The sequence below is a fragment of the Mus caroli genome, unplaced genomic scaffold (genome assembly GCF_978045245.1).
Source record: "Mus caroli unplaced genomic scaffold, Mus_caroli_1 scaffold_14, whole genome shotgun sequence".
NCBI lineage: Eukaryota > Metazoa > Chordata > Mammalia > Rodentia > Muridae > Mus > Mus caroli.
Genome location: NW_028227269.1, coordinates 71775587 through 71795482, shown reverse-complemented (window position 1 = coordinate 71795482; position 19896 = coordinate 71775587). Strand labels below are relative to the sequence as shown.

Genomic DNA, 19896 nt, shown 5'->3' with positions numbered 1-19896 from the left:
TATGACAGAAGTCATAATAACAATACCAACTAAGCTTTAAGAGTCTAGATAAAGATTCCAACCAGTTCCAGAAGTATTAATAACTACATTACTAGAAATCCTTTTTTTCCCAGGGTGAAAATCTTCTGAGCTAGCCACTCTGCATTCTTACCTAAGGAACAGATTATAACACACTTATTTGGACTCAGAGAAAGCATCATAGATTTCCAAAAGGACCGATTCCACACCCCACCCCCCCACCCCCGCTTTGGACCAGTGGCATCACGTGTCTGCCTGTTTAGCATTCCTGTATCCAAGGAAGATTTCCATAAGGTAGCAGAAAGAATACTGGCGTGCATTTAGAAAGCTGTCTTTTGATTCCAGGACAGGACATTTTACTGATCTAGGATCAAACTGCTAACCTAAAAAGATGAATTGTACGATTGAACTTTAGGCGAGGCCTACCAGACTGACCATTTCCTGCTGACACGAGCAGCTAGGAGAGCTGGGACTACACTGTCTAAAAGCCACAGCAGAAGGCATTTCTTCATTGTGATTAACAATGGGGACAAAGAAGTACTGCAAGTAAGAAACTATCACCCATCCAAGTGCCTTCTGCCTTTGGAAGGGTGCTAGAACCTGTCAGCCGCCTACTCATGATGTGATCCTATCCGCTGGGAATTCCTTCAGTGCATGGCATCTGGAAGCTCACGGGCTAAGGGAAAGGGGTTAAGTTAGAGGCACCCTGACAGCTTTACTTGATAGCATGGCAAATCCCTGTCTAAAAAACATTTCATCTGTATGGATAGTGGCTAAACACATGACAGGGGCTTGGGTAAGCCATAGTTTACTAAAGTTCACTTTAATTAGAACCCAAAACAAAGGAACGCGGCCTGGGTTTTATGTTTATCAAAGGCAGCCAAGTGTTGAAGACTTTGGAGATTTGTAGATATGGAGAAAGAAAGAGAATCCAGGCTTCAGCTCCACCTCTAATCTGAAGGTGGTGGCCTCATTAGTCAATCTAAACAGGCTCATCTGAGTTATGAAGACGGAAGCAATCTTAGCAAGACACTCGACTCTTGCTTAGCTGTCAGCTCACTGGCTGAGTCCCTTTTCTGTCTCTGTTGCACCTTAGGAGGTTCTTGTCAGGCTATCTAGAGTTCGGAAGCACCCAGTATCTCATGGGATTCACATGACTATTTTGTAATCATCCTGGGTATTAGTGGGAACTGGAGACTTCTTCCAGGTTGTTCTATTGACCTACAAGGAGGGGAAGGACTCTGTATTTATTAGACATTAAAGATTTCCAAAATGAACACAGGATGAGTAGCACTGATCTGAAAACTGAAAGTGTGAAATACTCTGAAATCTAAAACTCACCGCATGACACCAATATTCTAAACTCATCAAGATTCATACATGTGAAACTCTTTTAGTCCTAAGAATCTCAGTGATAATCAGCAGTGCTTATAATGGGTGATAATTGCAATTAAAAATATATGCAGCCATGTGGCACAATATATCTTTTTAAAAGCCAAGAAGTCCAGTTTTAGGATCTTGCTAAAGAAAGCTTTGACTAAGCTCACGTCTCTAAACTAGTAAATCTAACAACCAAAATACAACAAAGTACAACATGTATGTTTAGAGATTTTGCCATTTTGATGAGGAGGAAAGGCAGACAATCTGCCTCACGTTCACTGCTCTGGGCAGCAGGCCTGTGCTCAGTGTGGGAAGCACATTTTCCAGGAGGATATACACAGAACTCCACCACTGTCACCCTGTAGCACCCTGACTAAATGCAAGCTCACACTTCGATGATAGGAATGCCCTTTGTCACTACTGAAATAACAGACAAGGAGGAGGAAACACAGAGAACAACTGCAGATGTGTCCCACACTGAAAACAGCACACGAATAGCACATACACAGAAGCCACCATACGACAGAGCATGCACCAAGAAGCTGTCATAGGAAGAGGGGCTGGGTAGCCTTGCAGCTATGAGGATCTTTGTTCAATCCTCAGAACCAAGCTTTAAAGAAACCTGGGTGTGATGGATGTCTCAGAACCCCAGGGCTGGGAGGCAAAGGCAAGTAGTGTCGCCACAACTTGCTGACAGCCAGTCCAGCCTACTTGTCAATTCCAGGCCAAGTGTGAAACTCGGCCTCACAAAAACAAGGTGGAAGGCTCTTGAAGAATGACACCTGGGGTTGTCCTCTAACCTCCACCTATACATGCGCAAGCATGCATCCGTGTGCACATCTAACACGCAGCTAAGAATAACTAGAAGCACAGTGCTGACATAGGATACCTAAAACGGAGCCAGTTACAATGGTGAGGATGGTGGTAATGGACAGCTATGGACAGCTCTCACTTGGAAAGGACTATTATGTGCCAAATACTGCAGCAGGACTGTATGTAGACCTCACTTCTGTCTCTCTACAACCTTATTCAGTTATGCTCACATTACAGATTAGAAGTGAGGATAATTCAAGGCGTGGGCTCCCCTTTAGGTCCCAGAGCTAGTTAGGGTATGACATTAGTTACTAGTTAGGGTATGACATTAGTTACTAGTTAGGGTATGACATTAGTTACTAGTTAGGGTATGACATTAGTTACGTGACCCAGGTTTATTGGATTTCAAAACCAATTCTCTTCCCACTGGGCCTAGGACGTGCAGTGGTAGAAGAAAACCCTGTCTGACGCTGGGAAATGGGAAGGGAAGTGTCACTCAAGGTCAACGCTGGTGACCACAGATGTCTAAAACCGGAAAGGTGCACAGAGCCCTCAAGCAGGTCACCCACCGGCAGATACACGTCCCCTAAGAAAACAGCCAAGTCCTCGCAGTCACTGTGAACTGATGAGTGTGTGCAACACTGGGTGAGCTGAGGGCTGGGTGCTGTGCTGTGCTGTGATTGTTTGTGAGTTTTGCTTATCTTTTCTTTCTTGTTCTACATTTTGTTTTTGTTTTCGATATTCTTAATGAAAAAGGAAAAACCTCCACAAACTTTGCAGGAAACGTCTCCAAAATATATACTTATACTTTTACGAGTGTCTTTCAGGCATCTGAAGAGAAAGGCACCAATGTGCCTGAGCACAGGCCTTAAGGGTGATTTGTCAGATTTGCCACAGTGCTAAAATGGCCTGGATAGATGGCCTTACAAGCAAGTGGCAGAAAGCAAAGCCACAGGTGGGGTGAGGGCATCTGTCCTTCTTTCGTTGCATAATTAAAATTAAAAATATATTCACCATAAAAAGTGAGGTAGCCAAAGAGTGCAGACACAAAGTAAACCAGAAAGCTCAACGCAATCGCTGTGTTGGTCACATTCTGCATCCTTTTCTTTGAAGGGCTGAAACAACAAACAAACAAATACCCAGTGAAGGTTGACAAAGCCAGTGATATGAATCATATCTGAAGAAATGAGCATTGCAAGGCCAGTCAGGGCCCGTCATGAGTTCATAGATGACTACACACTGGAATTCACAGGTGGACACTCACAGACAGAGATGGTGTCACTGGCAACCTTCCCAGTGAGGACAGACTTAGCTCTTGGTTGCTGTGGTGCTATGAATAGGGATCAGCTCCATAGACTCATGTGTTTGAATGCTTGACTTAGAGGGAGTGGCACTACTAGGAGGTGTGGCCTTGTTGAAGTGGGTGTGGCCTTATTGGAGGAAGTGTGTCACTGGGGGGTGGGGTGGGCTTTGAGGTACACAGTCTCCTCCTGATGCTTATGGATTCAGATGTAGAACTCTTGGCTCCTCCAGCACCATGTCTGCCTGCCTGCCCACCATGATGACAATGGACTGAACCTCTAAACCATAAGCCAGCCCCAACTAAATGTTTTCCTTTATAAGAGTTGCTGTTGCCGGGCGTGGTGGCACACACCTTTAATCCTAGCACTCGGGAGGCAGAGGCAGGCGGGTTTCTGAGTTCTAGGTCAGACTGGTCAACAGAGTGAGTTCCAGGACAGCCAGGGCTACACAGAGAAACCCTGTCTCGAAAAAACCAAAAAAAAAGTTGCTGTGGGGGGCTGGTGAGATGGCTCAGTGGTTAAGAGCACTGACTGCTCTTCCGAAGTTCCTGAGTTCAAATCCCAGCAACCACATGGTGGCTCACAACCATCCGTAACAAGATCTGACACCCTTTTCTGGAGTGTCTGAAGACAGCTACAGTGTACTTACATAATAAATAAATAAATCTTTAAAAAAAAAAAGAGTTGCTGTGGTCATGGAGTCTCTTCACAGTAATAAAACCCCGACTAAAACAATTACCTTGTTTGTCTGGTTTTTTTTGTTTTTTGTTTTTTGTTTTTTTTTTTTTTTTTGGTAAGCTAACACTTGGAATTCAGGGCAATGGGGAAGGGTTCATAAGTGAGAATGTGACTGGATCTGAAGGCCACAGCGTTCCACAGTACCTTTGAAGCTCACAGTATATGGGCAATACTGAGGTATGGCAGAGAAAGGAAAAAGCCATGGTTGGTATGGCGTAAACGCTCTGAAAAAAAAATTAGAACAAAACACTATTATCTGTTACATCATTTGTATTTGATAATAACCTCAGTTCTTCTTGTTTTAATTACATTGTTATTTAGTTAGCCCTTGCAGAGGTCAGAGGGTGACTAAGGAGTCAGGCTTGCCGCAGACACTCATACAGCTGAGCCATTGCCAGCACAACAATAAAGCTCTTTTTAAAAAACAACTTAGTCAAATCTGTGCCATCTTTTGTAAATGATCTCTTCATACGACAGACAGAAAGAGAAAAAGAGAGAGAGAGAGAGAGAGAGAGAGAGAGAGAGAGGAGAGAAGAGGATCTGCAGTCACCAGCAACTACTATAGCTTATAGGTGGCTTGCCGATTCTAACCACATTTTCTGGCTGGCCTCTCAAATCAGGTTGCTTTATTACAATGACCACTTTCTACATTATTTGGATAAGATAAAACTAATTTAGGTAATATATAAAGAGCTACATTTAAAATAATTTTTATTATAATTCCAGTTGTTCTTAAGGTATGCACGATTTAATACATCTCATTAACCAAGCAGCAATAGTGCTAATGCTTTCAAATCTGCCTTTACTTACTCGATGCAAGTAAGTACTCCAAATAGAAGCCACATCTTTGTACTGCCAGAATCCATGACCAAGATCTTTCTTAATGAGCACAAAGATCATTAATTCTAGACCCGAAAAACTCCTTAGGATCTCATGTAATATATAAGCCTAAGGTTTCTTTAAAAATTATTATTAGAATACTTAACAAGAGCCAGAGAAAACTAGCAAGCCAAACGCTATTACCCTCTAAATTAAAGAACTGTCTTTAACAAATGGATGGTAATGATTTATTTTCTCTTTTCTGGTCTAAAAATATTTCTCCTGAGCTAGTGTTGGGCTCTTCACCAAAAGAAGCTCCAGATGAAGGCAGGCCTACTTTGGAATACAGTGCCTAGGACGCTGTGTTTCTTGAAGCTGTATTAGGGGAATGAGAGCTTAAGATACGTTCTCTGAATCATAAACTGCTCAGTTTCCTGGCCTGTCAACTACCCTGCCCTGATCTTTAAGGCCCATGGAGGTCTTCGCCGTGTGAAAGATGTGGTGACCTCCCTCGCAAGGCTTGGGAAGACATTTCTTAGTATAAACTGGAGATAAAAGGGAAAGTTTTGTACAGAGAACAAACCACATTAACATTCTATACTAACAAAGCTGTGCAGCGAGGAGAGGAGAGTCTGGCGTCTGGGACCTACAAAACAACATTTCAGTAGAAAAACAAAGTCGAGAGGAAGAGACTCCCAGAAACAGGAAGGCTCCGCCTTTTCCATGAGAGCAAAGCAGGGAGCCCCTGTTTGCCTGCTTGTGTTCAGGGATTCTTCCAGGCACTTTCTAGATCCTACAGCTCTCTTAAGAGTGGGCATGCGACTTGGGTTTCTGGTCTCTGCTGTGAACATCATAAATTCCCCTGGAGTTCTGCTCAGAAGGTATACTGGCAGTACTCAAATGCTGGCCCATTGATGAGGCTGTTTAGCTAGAGACCAAAGTCCTACTCACCAGGGAGGAGTTTTTGATGTAATTGGCGATTTAGCTTTACAAGTCCAGAGCGCAACAGGAAAGCCATATCCACAGAGGACCTTACTGGCCAGACCAGACATTTGGTAAATCTGTTCTTTTAGGCAAAGGCCCATTTAAAACAGGCTCCATTTAAAAGCATGCCAAAAGAAAGAAAAGAAAAAGGTGGCTGTTTCATAATGGGCCACCCTGTGTTAAATAATATTATTCTTCTGGTAGGCAATCCTATACTTAGCACTTTCATGAAAATTAATTAGTTACAGGTACAAAGACCTAAGAGACCCTGTAACACAAATCTCTTAAAACTTGAAATGTGAAAAATCAACCAAAAGTATCTGTTAATAACTTACACACCTCTTTGGAGAAATGAAAGAGCTTTGGTTTACAGTCATCTGTTGCGTTTGAAATCTGTTTAAGAGTATTGAGGGGAAAAGAAAAACCAATAGGTATTAAAAGTCAGAATACATCAACAAATATGATGAATTTATTACTACTAGAATTTCAAATCAAATTACTTCAAAGAAAAGGTCTAAAGTGTTACGTAACTGTTACCTTTCACCAATCAGTAAAATACTCATTTACCTTCAATTTCTTTTTTTTTAGTTGAAAAATTAAAAATAAAAACAGCTAAAAATTATTACCTGAAAGACTTCATTGATGCAATTTAAGGTCACAGGACAAGGAACGGCCCATTTTTTAATTACTACCTGTAAAAGTAAATGCAACCAGCACTTAGATGATCTGTAGTAAAATTCATCACAAGTTGATGCTTTCAATAAAGCCAAACAGAAGTTTCCTTGATGCTCCGATTTTCCCAGCTAGAATGGGGTCACCCTTTAACATGGTCACTGGGCGGAGGGGAGGGCCCAGCATGACAGGAGTGCTTTACATCTGATCAGTGGGGAATCCTGCTCATTAAAGACTCTTGTGTCAATTTTCAAAACTCCAACAGTACACTGGTTCTGTTTTTAAAGTGCAACTCAAAGAGGAAGCACGCTTTCAATAATAACTGCAAAGATTATCTATTAGCATCAGTGGCAGACAGAGCAGAAGAGAGGCAGAAGTGGGGGGAGACTTTAATTCTCAGTGTGTTTGCTGGCATTCCTGATGAACACATACTTTCACCTCTTCAGTTTTTCACATTTGTGCTATTGGTGAGTGTGGAGAAAGCTGGCCAGAACTCGGGTGCAGAGCTAGGGAACTCCAGCTGGCAGAAATAAAGCAATCCAGAGGGATGCTGTTTCCCAGAACCATCAATGGGCATGCTTCAGGATTTGACTCTCTTAACTGTGGCCGTCCTGTTCCTGCAGCCCCAGTTGTGGCTGTGTCAACACTGCCATTGTAGCCCTGTTGCAGGCACATAATTACTCTGCAAATGTTTGCTCCAGGCTAAATCCCAGCATACAAAGGGGCAGAGAGAAGAAAGGAAGCATTTGTCTTTGCGGAGACCAGTAAGTAAATACTATTCCTATTTGGAACTTACCTAGTTTGGGATTTTAACAAATTCAATCAAAATTTTATACAGTGATAAATCTAAAGAAAACACACCCTTTTAGGATTAAGTTAATGAGAGAACCCAAGAGTCACTTTTAATTTAAAATCTAACCTCAAAGGGGGTGGGGTGTCTAGGGGACAAACTGGGCATTTCCAGGTAAGTTTTCAAAATAAAACCAACTCCAACCATCAATTTATCAAGAGACAAGAACAAAACAAGAACCAAGAATCTCATTATCTTTTCTTTTCCTGAAAAGTTGGTTTTTTTGTTTGTTTGGTTTGGTTTTATTTAGGTTTTGTTTTGTCTTAAAAGAGAGATGGAGTGTAGGGTGAGGATGAAGGTAGCTGGAAAAGCAGGGTTCAGCCCTACTGATGCCACTGCAAATTCAATGTCTCCTGTTTCCCTCTTATTGGGTGGGTGGAGTGGGGTGGCAGGGAGCAGCCTCTGACAGCAACAGAGCCTCCTGGCTTCCTGAGACTCCTGAGTACCAGGCCTTGAATGCCAAGTCAAAATCCTTCAAGATACAATATAGCCTAGTTCATTGATTAGGAAAAAATTATTGGCAACTTAGTTTTACACTAACATAAATTCCATTATTACAGCTAATTCCTGTGGGTCATCCCAACTTCAAACCTGCATGGTGGATTGGGGTGGAGAGAGATGCAGACAGGTGAGGAGTGGGCAGAGACCCAAGCACAAGAGAGAGGAGAGTCACAGGGAGTCCTTGCTTGGCGCTAAAGACAGACTGGGTAAGAAAGGCACTCTGGGGGATGGAGAGAGAAGGAGAGAAATCACCGTAGGCACTAAAAATACTTAATGCCCTTGCACAAAAGGCCCTTCCACTTCTGCAGGGCAGCTCCCAGCTTACTTCCTCCCATGTTCCTTTATAGAGATCTCAGCAACTCACCCCAACTCTCTCAATGCCAGTGACAAGAAGGTAGGTTAGAAAAATACGGGATGAAGGCATCTCTTACTGTCACTTTGAGCCACTGGCAAATTGAAACATGTTTAAATGTAGATACTCTCAAAGGAAAATTTATGCTAAATTTTTAATGACAATCAGGACCTGGAAGAACAGCTAGTAGAGACACTCTGGTCTGCAATGCTTCATGAGAACAATTAAGACAACGTTTTCTGGATCGATTCTATAAAACTATAATATAAATATAATAGACTTATGCATACACAGTCTCAAAGTAAACAATGGGCAGAGATGCTGAGACAGGTAAGGAATGGGCTAGGACCCAACCACAGGACGGGAGAGAATTGCCGGAGTCTCACGTTTTAAAAACTGGTATGTGTTTTTTAAAGAGTCAGTTAGCTGGGCATGGTAGAAAACAGCTTGAATGCCAGCCCTAAGGGGACAGAGGCATGGGCAGATACATTTCTGTGAATTCCAGGCCTGTCTGGTCTACACAGTAAGCTCATGGGCAGCCAGGGTTACACAGTAAAACCCTGTCTCAGAAAACAAAAAAAAGACAAAAACAAAAATAGAAATAGAATCTCTAATAAACATGGCAATAAAAAACAGCATTAAAAAAGTATAAACTTCATGGTCTTGCTAGAGTCTAAATTTCAACTCTTCTCACAGGTAGAAATTCAAGTAGATGATTTGTGGAGCATCAGGATTAATATGGGAGAATTATTTCCATGTGACCCCTGCAGCAGAAACCTGCATTGAATTAAAGAGTATCTGCTGCAGCAGAAACAAAACACTGCAATAGACATATTGCATCAATGCACTCCACCTGTGTTAAGCTATTGACTGTGAAAACGGAATTACTTCTACCTATGAAATGCTTGCCTTGTCGATTAAGCGCCAGGGCAAAATTCAGTATGTTATCTACAGGCAATTAAGACTCATACATTCTATGTATATCTAACCACATGGATGCTTTTCATCTACTACCTTGTGATGAAAATACCTACTGTTTCTCTTTATAGTATAGAACCTAAAAATTATATGCTAACTTGTCATTACTTGAATGACAATTGGGGTGGGTAGAGGGATAATTTTAATGTAGATAAATTAAAAAATGACCAAGCGCTGTTAAATATTTCAGCCTTAACAAATTCCTTACAATATAAATGTTTATGAAGAGTGAAATCAGGGCTACTTGCACTTATTTTAAGTTGCTTTATTCTGTGTCTCAGAAGATGATTTAACCAAAGACGGATGTGATGCAAATATGCCTGATGTCTTCATACAGAGTGGGTAAGTGGTTGCATGTCTGTATGGCTGTGTGTGTGTGTGACTCTGTGTGCACATAAACGTAGTAGTAGGTGGCTGCAAGTTGTGTGCTCAGAAAAAGGTTACTTGGGATATACATATTCCTGGAAAATTAAAAATATTTTATTCTATGTAAGGTTTGACATTTATATACTTAATATGGAATAAAATACAGTGCAAAGGAAAAAGTTTATTAAAATCTTATATGCAAGGATCTGTCTTAGAAGAATTAAAAAGCCTATATTAAATTATTTTATAAATATAAAAGAAGTAAAACTGCCATCTGATATATAATAAAAATCTGATAATTAAAATATATTTTCTGCATATGAAGAAAAATATTAATTTCCAATATTATCTTTATGGGAACATTTTACACTGAATAAGCAGGGTGGATAGGATTGCGTTCATATCCCAGTTCTCCTTAGAGCTTTCCAACCAAGTCTCAAACTATAAAACTATAATTTCATCAGTGAAATAAGGTATCAGGACGCTCTGTTAGCTGATTGACAGAGCAGAGCCCACTGCTCCACAGAGTGCTGCTACAGCTGTCTCTATTCTACCTAGAGTCCTAGCAAGTTCTGTATGTCCTTCTCTGACCAACTACAAGATACTAAATTTGTTTTAAGCTTCTTTAAAATAGACAAAATGAATAATCCTGTGACTGAAATTACTTTTATGTTAAAAAAAAAAACAGTGCTGCTAATGATATGAAGTCGGCTATGGTTCTGAGTGCAAAGCTGCTAGAAACGTCAGTCACTAACACAGTTGCGTTTTGAGATGAAATGAGCAATGCTTTATATTTTAAACTTACCACAAGAGCAAAGAACACCATAAAGAAAAATGATAGACTGCTTGTGTAGCCAAGAAAGCCTGTAAAATACCAATAAAATAAAAAGCAATTTATAAGGCAAGTGATCCCGACTTACAAACAGAGCCATGCATCTTGGGCATGTTTTCTACTGCAGCTTGGTATCTGGGCCTAGGGCCCGTCTGTCACAGATCATTATGTAGCTCTGCACAGCAGAACAGGAACTGGCTTACCATGAGCAGTGCAATGCATGGGAAGCCTTGCTCCTCAATGGTCTGCTGTAAGGACTTCATTTTAGCGGGGCAGACAGAATGCTGCCGTAAGCCAAGTCATACACATTTAGTTAGCTAGGCAGGGCTGAGGATGGAGCAACCAAAAAATGGGCCAAATTTAAAAGGACTCACAGCACTATTTTAAATACATGGTGGTGTGAGGTTTTAGCCCCTCACTCTGTAGACTCACCTATCTTGGGAAGCAGTGAGAGAGGAAACACGATGCCTACACAGATGATGATCAGCAGCATCTGTCCATCAAGATACCAAGACCTGTCGGAAAAACACTGTTAGGCATAGGACACAGGACTCATTCATGTCTGTTCTAACACACATACAGAGAAGGCGGGAGGGGGCGGGGGGGAGGAAGTGGGGAGAGAAAGAGAAAGGGAAAGAAAAGGGAGAGAGAGCTTAAAAAAAAAAGAAAAGGGAGAGAGGGAGAAGAAAAAAGGGAAAGAGGGAGGGATCATCCATTAAAAAGAAAACCCCACTTTTTTGTTAAATGTTGTTAGGAAACCCTTACACTATTAATAACAGGTATGAACTTAGGGAGTGTATTAAAATAGTATTGTTATAAGTCTATAGCTCAGCACAAAGGCAAGATCAACAGTGTGAGGCTGGTCTGGACTACATAGTGAGACCTTGTCTCCAAACAACACCTAAACCAAAACAAACATACAAAAGTGCCCAATGAGATGCCATTTTTTCAATTACCAAAATAACAAATACTTAAAAAATGAGGTAACTCCTATTGTGAGGAGTACTGAGGTATGCCAAACATGGCTGAAAGCTAAAACCACACTAATTCTTACATGGAAAGCAACTGGCAATGATGCTAAGAGCCTTCAAATAATTTTGCCCTATAAGACTTATAAAATACCATGAGCAACAAAAACATCAGCAATAGGAACAGAGACTTTTATAAAGTGGTATTTATTGAGAACATTTAAAATAAGGAAACTTGAGAAAATTATGAAAACTGGATGCAAGCAAATTATTTAATAGCACAACTCCGAAAGAATGGATATGAAGTGTGTTTGTAGTCTGACACTGTTCGGAGAAAAAGACAGATATTATTAAGATAGGACAGGAACTTCATTGTTTCTGGGTGATAAACCAAGCAAGGAGTCATTTCCCTCGTCGTACCGCTCTACATTTCTCCAAAGTGCTAACCTTTTCTCTAACAGCTTTGAGAACACTGAGTAAGAATGGTTGGTTAGTAGCGTGCTCATGTGTTTGCTAACAGAGCAGGAACATGGGGCTGGGTCTGTCAGTAGATTGCCTGCATTGCAAGCTTGAGGAATCGCATCCACAGAACCCACCTTAAAAAAAAAAAAAAAAAAAAAAAAAAAAAGCTGGGCACTTGGCACAGACACAGCATGCTCTGGGGATCTAGAGGCAGGCCTGCCGGCCAGATCAGCCTCACTACCAAGTGTGAACACAGTGAAAGACCCTGTCTTAAAAAGAAAATGAGCTGAATGCTGAATAGCACCTAAGAAGCAACACCCTAGGCTGTCCTCTCTCTCCACACACATGTGCATACAACATGTGTACATTCACACTCTTGTGTACACACACATTCATACACAAAATGAATGAAAGACAAATTTCAGTAGAGAGGAAAAAGTAACACTCTCAACATATATTTAATAATAACATATTTAAATTTAATTTACTTATTATACAATACATATTTTATGTTTATGCAATGTATATAAAAAGATATATATAATACATCTATATTTATGTATATGTATAATATATACAAAATATTATTTAATATGTTATAATAAATACATATTTATATAAGAAATACAAAGCATATTGTATATGCCAAATATATAATATAATATATTTATTATTTTTAATAACATAAATATATATATTTGAAGTCAGAAGGATATATCTAGAATGGCTACTACTACATGGTTGTAATATATGGGTACATATATAATTTTAATTTAGTACAGCTATATAAACATTTTAAAGTTAAAGTTAATTCCCCAAGACCTTAATACACGCACACATGAAAGACAAACAATTCATGATAGAAGTACATGAACTAGCAAATCTATAGGAAGAAAAATCTAATAACAGTTGCTAGTTAAATATATCTATCCTGAGATTACTGAAATTAAGTTAGTAAAATAATCAAGGATGTGGTATACTTGGTCCAACATGTATTACTATGTTATTGTCCAATCAGTACTCTCTGGAAAAAGGATGGCAATATGTAACCAGCACAATGAAAGTATAGTAATTAACAAAGAAGATCAGCAAAACATATTAAATATAAGCACAATTGTAACAATGTAAGACAATAAAACCCAGCTGGGTGGTCGTGATGTTGGCCTTTAATCCAACTACTTGGGAGGCAGAGGCAGGGGAATACCTGAGTTTGAGGACAGCCTGGTCTACAGGGTAAGTTTCAGGATGGCCAGAACTAACACAGAGAAACCCTGTCTGGGAAAACAAAAAAATGAAAGAAAGAAAACCCAGGCTAGAGCAGGTCTGGGAACCATCAACGATCAATGGGGATTCCTATGGTGTTTGGTAGATGCTTTCAACTTAACCCTACCCTGTGATAAACTATCCTCTTACACTCTTACCAGGTAGCCAGTGTCCCACTGCCCTTGCCTGGGTTTACGAGCTGGCTTCTAGCACGCGTGGCCTTCACTGTTCAGTGCAGATCATTACACTCTGGCTTGTGATGACACCCTTTTGATAGACCTTTGCTCACTACTACTGGGTAGTGACACCCTCCTCGAGAGTCCTTTGCTCCAACTCCTGTCCTTTGCAAATGTGCTGCCAGATGCACATGCATTTCTGCTCTGCAGGGCTGATGCTGTGCTTTCTAGCTGCACCTGTACGTGCCCCTCAGTGGCTGGGATGCAGGAAGCACTATGAAAGCAACCATAGAATAAACACAAACTGACACTCAGCACGTTCATCTTCTAGTTACTCTTGAATAAAAAAACCAAAGAGGAACTTCACAATAGCCCTTCCCAAGAAACACCTGGTAACTAAACTCTGAAACTGGCAGCGAGCCCGGGGCTCTGTCTGAAACATCTTTCCTTCTGGGACCCAGTATCAGACCCAGACAGTTGCAGTGCCAGTAGAAAATGGCCCCGAGGGAGTAGGGGAGCAGATTCCATCTGTTAGCACTGCTGTTCCTGCTGGATAACAACACTGCATTGTATACTGAATATCTGTTAAGAGGGTGCCGCTCACGATCAGTGTTCTAATAAAAAAAAAAAAAAAAAGAAAGAAAGAAAGAAAGAAAGAAGAAAGGAAGGAAAGAAAAAAGAAAAAATGGTTACAAACCAACTTGACTTTTTGAGAGAGAGAGAGAGAGAGAGAGAGAGAGAGAGAGAGAGAGAGAGAGAGAGAGAGAACTACCAGGAAAGTAGAGTTGTAGTAAAGGGTGTGTGTTAAGCTATAGGACCACAGCTTTTCCCTTGCACAGGATTAAAGGAACACTTTGATATCCTGAGTTGTGGCTGAATGTGGGTGCAGAAAATGCAGTCCGTGCATATCTGTTAGAGAGGAGACTGACACAGCCCTAACTATAGGGTGTGGAGGCATCAAACTTGCAGAGCTAGGGAATGCTTGGGCTGGAGGGGGCTCAGAGGTCACTCTGTCCAGCATCGTCACCATGTTCTCCACAGCAGCAATGAGAAAACTTGCAGTCCCAGCTGCAAGTCTGAGTTCATGGCATTTTTTGTTTTGTTTTTTTGTTTTTTGTTTTTCCAGATGATCCTTCATCTATTTTAAGCTCATGTTTCACTTTCTCTTCAGGACTAAACTTAAAATCTTAACAAGAAAAGGATTTTGTTTTAAAACAGTTTGTCTAGACCTGGATACTGGTTATTGTGAGTCCTTTCTTATACTTGTTGATTGATGTTAATAAAATCAATCGTTAAGACAATGATTTCTTTATCATTCATCCATTATCAATAAAGGCTACATAGTAAGATATGGGGAGTGAGTTCACATTTCACTTGCAGGCCCCAGACAATTGCACTGCATTTGCCAATGGAGATTGTCCAAAGAACAAATAAGATTAAGCCTAAACCCAGAGAATACAAATCAGCAATAAGCAGTCTTAAAAAGTACATATTAAATACATTTATTTTACAAACCAAGGTTTTAGGATAATTTATTGCACGTAATTTTTTTTCTAAGAGAGAGAAAAAAAGAATTATCTAACCAAACTCCTGTTTTCCTACTGTGACCTAGTATACATTCTCTATGAGCCAAAAGAATTAGAGTCAAAGGTTTTATATTTCCTAGAAAACTTGTTTGATCTGTGGATTTAATCCTATATGATAAAAATGCTCCAACTATGAAACACAGAGTATAAATCCTTAGCTGTATTGCACATGCTTGGCACGCAGATGTTTTTTCCATTTTTCAATGAAAACCAGATTTATTTATAAGTTGCTTTAATTTCATTCTTGAATAGAATGGAACAAGAGTATCGTATGTTCTCAATTAGGACCGTGCTCACATCCCATATCAATTATGTAACTCAAATGCAAGACAACTTAATTGTGTCAATCATAGTCCCCTGACAAGACCATTAAATGTTAACAGAGAGCTCCCGACTTTTAACAGCTAAAGATTTAAAAAATACAAGTTATTCTGGGAAAAACATGGATGTATCATAAGAGCTTGATACAAGTATTACTGATTTAGACTTCCAATAGTAACTTTTAGAAATTAGGATATATGAACACAAAGTGATTTGATAGCATCTTTATAAAGGGTCATAGTTCATGAAGGTATTCATACCCACAGACAACCCAGAAAATAAAAGATCTTAACTAAACTTATGGTAAACCAAATGTCAAAATAAAACATCAATATCATGTAATCTCAGGGAAGAAATACTTCCACACAACTCACCTAGAAATAAACTGCCCCCCAAGCCATATTCATTACTGCAACATTTGTCTCCGACTTTACAAGATTAGGCTTCAAAGACTAATGCCCTGTATCCAATTAATATAGTCTCTAAATAAATGAATACAGGACATGTAAAACAATATGAGTCATCAAAAGTGTGCAATTTTCACACATGGTGGGTGAAAATCGGTGACAAGTAATTGAAGCATGAAGTTTTTAAAAGCCCACTCGTGCCAGAAAGAGAACATTTATACAAAGGTTTTACTAGTATGAGTGAAACAGGAGTTTTCAACTGTTTGAAACAACGAGAAAACAACAGTAGACATGGCAACTGATTTAGAGTGAAAATGTTTTAGCAGATATAACCCCTCAGTTCTAGTAGCAGTTCTACTGCATAGCACTTTAAGTGTTTCTAAGTTTACCTAAAACATGTTAATAGAAGTCAGGACTTAAAACTAAGACAAATGGTAAGCAACAAGCTCGGTGACATATGACAACCATTAGGATGACCAGTTTCTCCACGGTTGACTCTGAGCTTCCTGGCAAACTGAGTAAGATAGGAAAGTCTGCCTTTAATACAATCTCTGTCGCTGGGATTCCCTGTTCTCCTCACGGACACCGGGCTGCACACTTGGAAGACGTGCACACGTGCTATCTTATCTGATCATTATAATAATTCTGTTAAGGAAGCAACTAATTAAAGACAAGGTCATTGATGACCTCTTTTTCTCTTAATTAGTTAGTTAATTAATTTTATGTGCACGGTTATTTTTGCCTGCATGGATGTCTATCTGTGTGAGGGCATCGGATCCCCTCAGGAACTGGAGCTAGAGACAGTTGCGAGCTGCCACATGGGTGCTGGGAATTGAACCCAGGTCCTCTAAAAGAGCAGTTGGTGCCCTTAACTGCTGAGCTTCTCCAGCCTTTTCAAAAGGCTTGTTTCTTTCTTTCTTTTTTTTTTTTTCTGGTACTGAGACTTGAACTCAGGACCTTGGGTATGCTGGGGAACACTTGTGTGAGAGTCGCACTCCCAGCCCTCACTGGTGCCTTCAAAGCACCAGGTAAAGAAACGCACGGCTCATGACCGGTTAGCTGGTCAGGAGTTGGATGCTGGCGGCTAGCCAGTGTGAAGTGAGTGGGACTATATTTCCGTACTGTTTTGTTCTTCCTCACACTGCCTTGAGTTCTCAGCGCCACACACACACTTCTCAACTTGGAATTCAAGTAACAAACGTGGTCATCAAGATTTTTACAGCAAATACAAAAAACGTATATTTCACACAGCTACTTCTTAGAGCAGTCAGATATCTAATAGAACATATTCATCACAACCAGGTAGAGCTGACCGTAAGTCCAGGAATGGGGAGCATGTTGTGGGACCCTAATGAGCTACAAAGTGCCGTGTGAAGGATGCCTTCTGAGGATAGAGGACGCTACCATCCCCATTTTAATGCCATCGTGACAGTTCCTGTTTTGATAGAAAATAACTACTTTCCTTACACACACATCTGCACTAGTCTGCTTCTTCAAGGGCAGCCAACTTCTCCAAGCTGAGAACTCAAGTCTGAAGTGTCCCTGCGCTCCAGATCAGTTTGATTGCTGGGGAAAACCAACCAAACACTCCAGTCTAGAAACAGGGCCGTCCTTTGTTATGGTTTGAAAACTGGACAACTAACAGGCTTAACCCGAGCTTATTTTTCTAGGAAAAAAAAAGGAAGTCTTCTTCTAGATATCAAAAAGAAAAGTATAATGAATGTGGGTTCCTTACCCATAAAAAGAGCTAAGTCGAGGAAGATACTGTGTAGGAGTCTGTTTAAAGGAGAAAGGCAGTATGCGTGGTGCAGCTCTAGTCACAATATTAAGGAAGGCAAAGTAACACAAGGCTTCACCCATAGCTCTTTATGCTGTCTAATATGAACCTCCTACAGTGGCTGCAACCATCATATTCTTTGTCACAATCCCTTGCTGAGAGGGTGACAGCAGAGATCACTCCATGTCACTCTCACGTTGAGATCCTGAGGCTTCCCCTAATCTCCTCCACCTTCATACCCTAAGAGGCTTCTTTACTTTGCTCTAAGAGCTAATTCAGACTTGACTTGGCCTTTACCTTCACGGAGCACAAGGCCCGGGGCTGCTGTAGTTGGCAGCACAGTGCTCAATACGGTGGGTCATCAGCAGACGTGTGCAGACATGTGGACAGTGTTTCCTCTATCACTGCTCCACTCCACAAACCCTGTAAGCATCCTGAGGCTAAGCACTATATTGCTCTCCCTCCCTGGCCACTAGATTTTAGTCAAAGCACAATGGACAAATGAATGAATAAATAGATTATGAATGGGCAGGCTGGTGGATGGACAGATACAATGGAACATTTTTTCTTACCCACTGTGGTCACTAGGCAAAAATTCTGAAATAGCAGCAGGAAGCTCTGTTTTAATAATTAAAAGATAAGATGACATAGCTGCAAAAAGAACAAAGAGAATTCCTATTACAATTAAGCCATTCAAATAGATTAAAAGAGTAATCTATTCAGGAACACATATGTCTGTTGGCTCTTGGGCAGCATACAGAAGATAACTTACAATGAACTATCCCAAACACACAGACAGCAGAAAGCAAGGTAAATGGCTCTGTAGAGAAGAATTGGCAAGTTTATCATATAACCTTTGTTAGAACCGGCACTTTGTAATAGGCCATTTATAAAGCTTTGCAAAAACTCCCTTTTGCATTGTCTCCTCTGTCCTATGCACAAAAAGTTAATTTAATAACAAACACAAAGCCAGGCGTGGTGGCGCACGCCTTTAATCCCAGCACTCGGGAGGAAAGGCAGGCGGATTGCTGAGTTCGAGGCCAGCCTGGTCTACAAAGTGAGTTCCAGGACAGCCAGGGTTACATAGAGAAACCCTGTCTTGAAAAACCAAGGGAAAAAAAAAAAAAACCACAAAACAAGTAAAATTAGTAACTGATCACTTGTTTGTTTGTTTTTTAATTTTAACTAGGAAGAAAGGTCACGCTCAGAAGTCCAAGTTCCTCGTTCTCTTCCTCTCTCTGCTACATATTATAAAATGTAAGCAGAATAAACAGGAACTTTAGATTATATAAGGTTGTTCTGTGATTCACGGCTCCATACAGCCTGCTGAGGCTCCAGAGCTTCATATCCATGCCCTGTGTGTGTTAGCAACCAAAGGAAGCACTGTATCTGGATTTTATCTGGTAGCGTATGAGAAATAGCTGGCTTGTCTATCATTTAACAATGGTACTGTTCCTTACGTGGTTATTAAAACACACGGTCATTCTGGTGCTGGAGAGATGCTCAGTGGTTGGTTCCGAGAACTGCTGGGCAGCTCTTAACTAGCTGTAGCTCCAGCTCCAGGAATCTGATCCCCTCTTCCGTCCTACACACACACACACACACACACACACACACACACACACCTGTAAAGCTTCCATCATGAATATGGCCATGGAATATAGAACTCATTTAGGCAAATACAGAAGGGAAGCTTACTCAGCTCTCTGGAAACCCAGATGATCTGGAGTCATACCTTCAGTTTAACAATCTTTTCCCCAGAGATTGATATCTCTCTCTCTCTCTCTCTCTCTCTCTCTCTCTCTCTCTCTCTCTCTCTCACACACACACACACACACACACACACACACACATTTTTTTTTAAAGAGCGAATGAAAAAAACCACCCTTAAAGAATGAAGAGTGTATTCTATGTGCACACTGCTTTTATTACTTATTTATATTTCAGGAAACATTCCACTTTCTCTTTGGCCTTATAAAAAGTAAGAACACCAGTGAATGCCAAGTCTGAACAATGGAGGCCTGGAGGAAGTTGGATGAGAGGATGCACAGTTTAAGAACAGTGCATTTTTCAGGCAAGCTGTTGGAGAGTAGCTGAGCCCTGCAGATATGATGCTGCGATAATTTAACTCTGAAGAATAATGACACATGTCAGCTTGCAGGACAAGAAATAATTACATGACAACACTGTTTTTGTTTGTTTGTTTGTTTGTTTTTGTTTTTGTAAAATAGCAGGTCCTTATGGTAGTTAATTTTAGAACAGGTAAGTGACATCACTTGCAATGAAAACATGCACGGTATCTTGTAATTTATGACTGTCTCTTTTTCTCCAG

The 19896-nt window shown here is 40.5% G+C and overlaps 1 protein-coding gene across 1 annotated transcript in view; it reads right to left on the bottom strand.

Moving 5' to 3' along the window:
- Slc38a6 (solute carrier family 38 member 6) overlaps positions 1-19896 on the bottom strand; it is a 62131-nt gene that overhangs the window by 4513 nt on the left and 37722 nt on the right. The window contains exons 6-12 of the mRNA XM_021179271.3: positions 18137-18215; positions 11037-11119; positions 10578-10636; positions 6680-6745; positions 6393-6446; positions 4395-4474; positions 3226-3326 (exon numbers count right to left, since the gene is read on the bottom strand). Of these exons, the coding sequence (XP_021034930.1) occupies positions 3226-3326; positions 4395-4474; positions 6393-6446; positions 6680-6745; positions 10578-10636; positions 11037-11119; positions 18137-18215 (522 nt within the window). The remainder of the gene's footprint in view (positions 1-3225; positions 3327-4394; positions 4475-6392; positions 6447-6679; positions 6746-10577; positions 10637-11036; positions 11120-18136; positions 18216-19896) is intronic.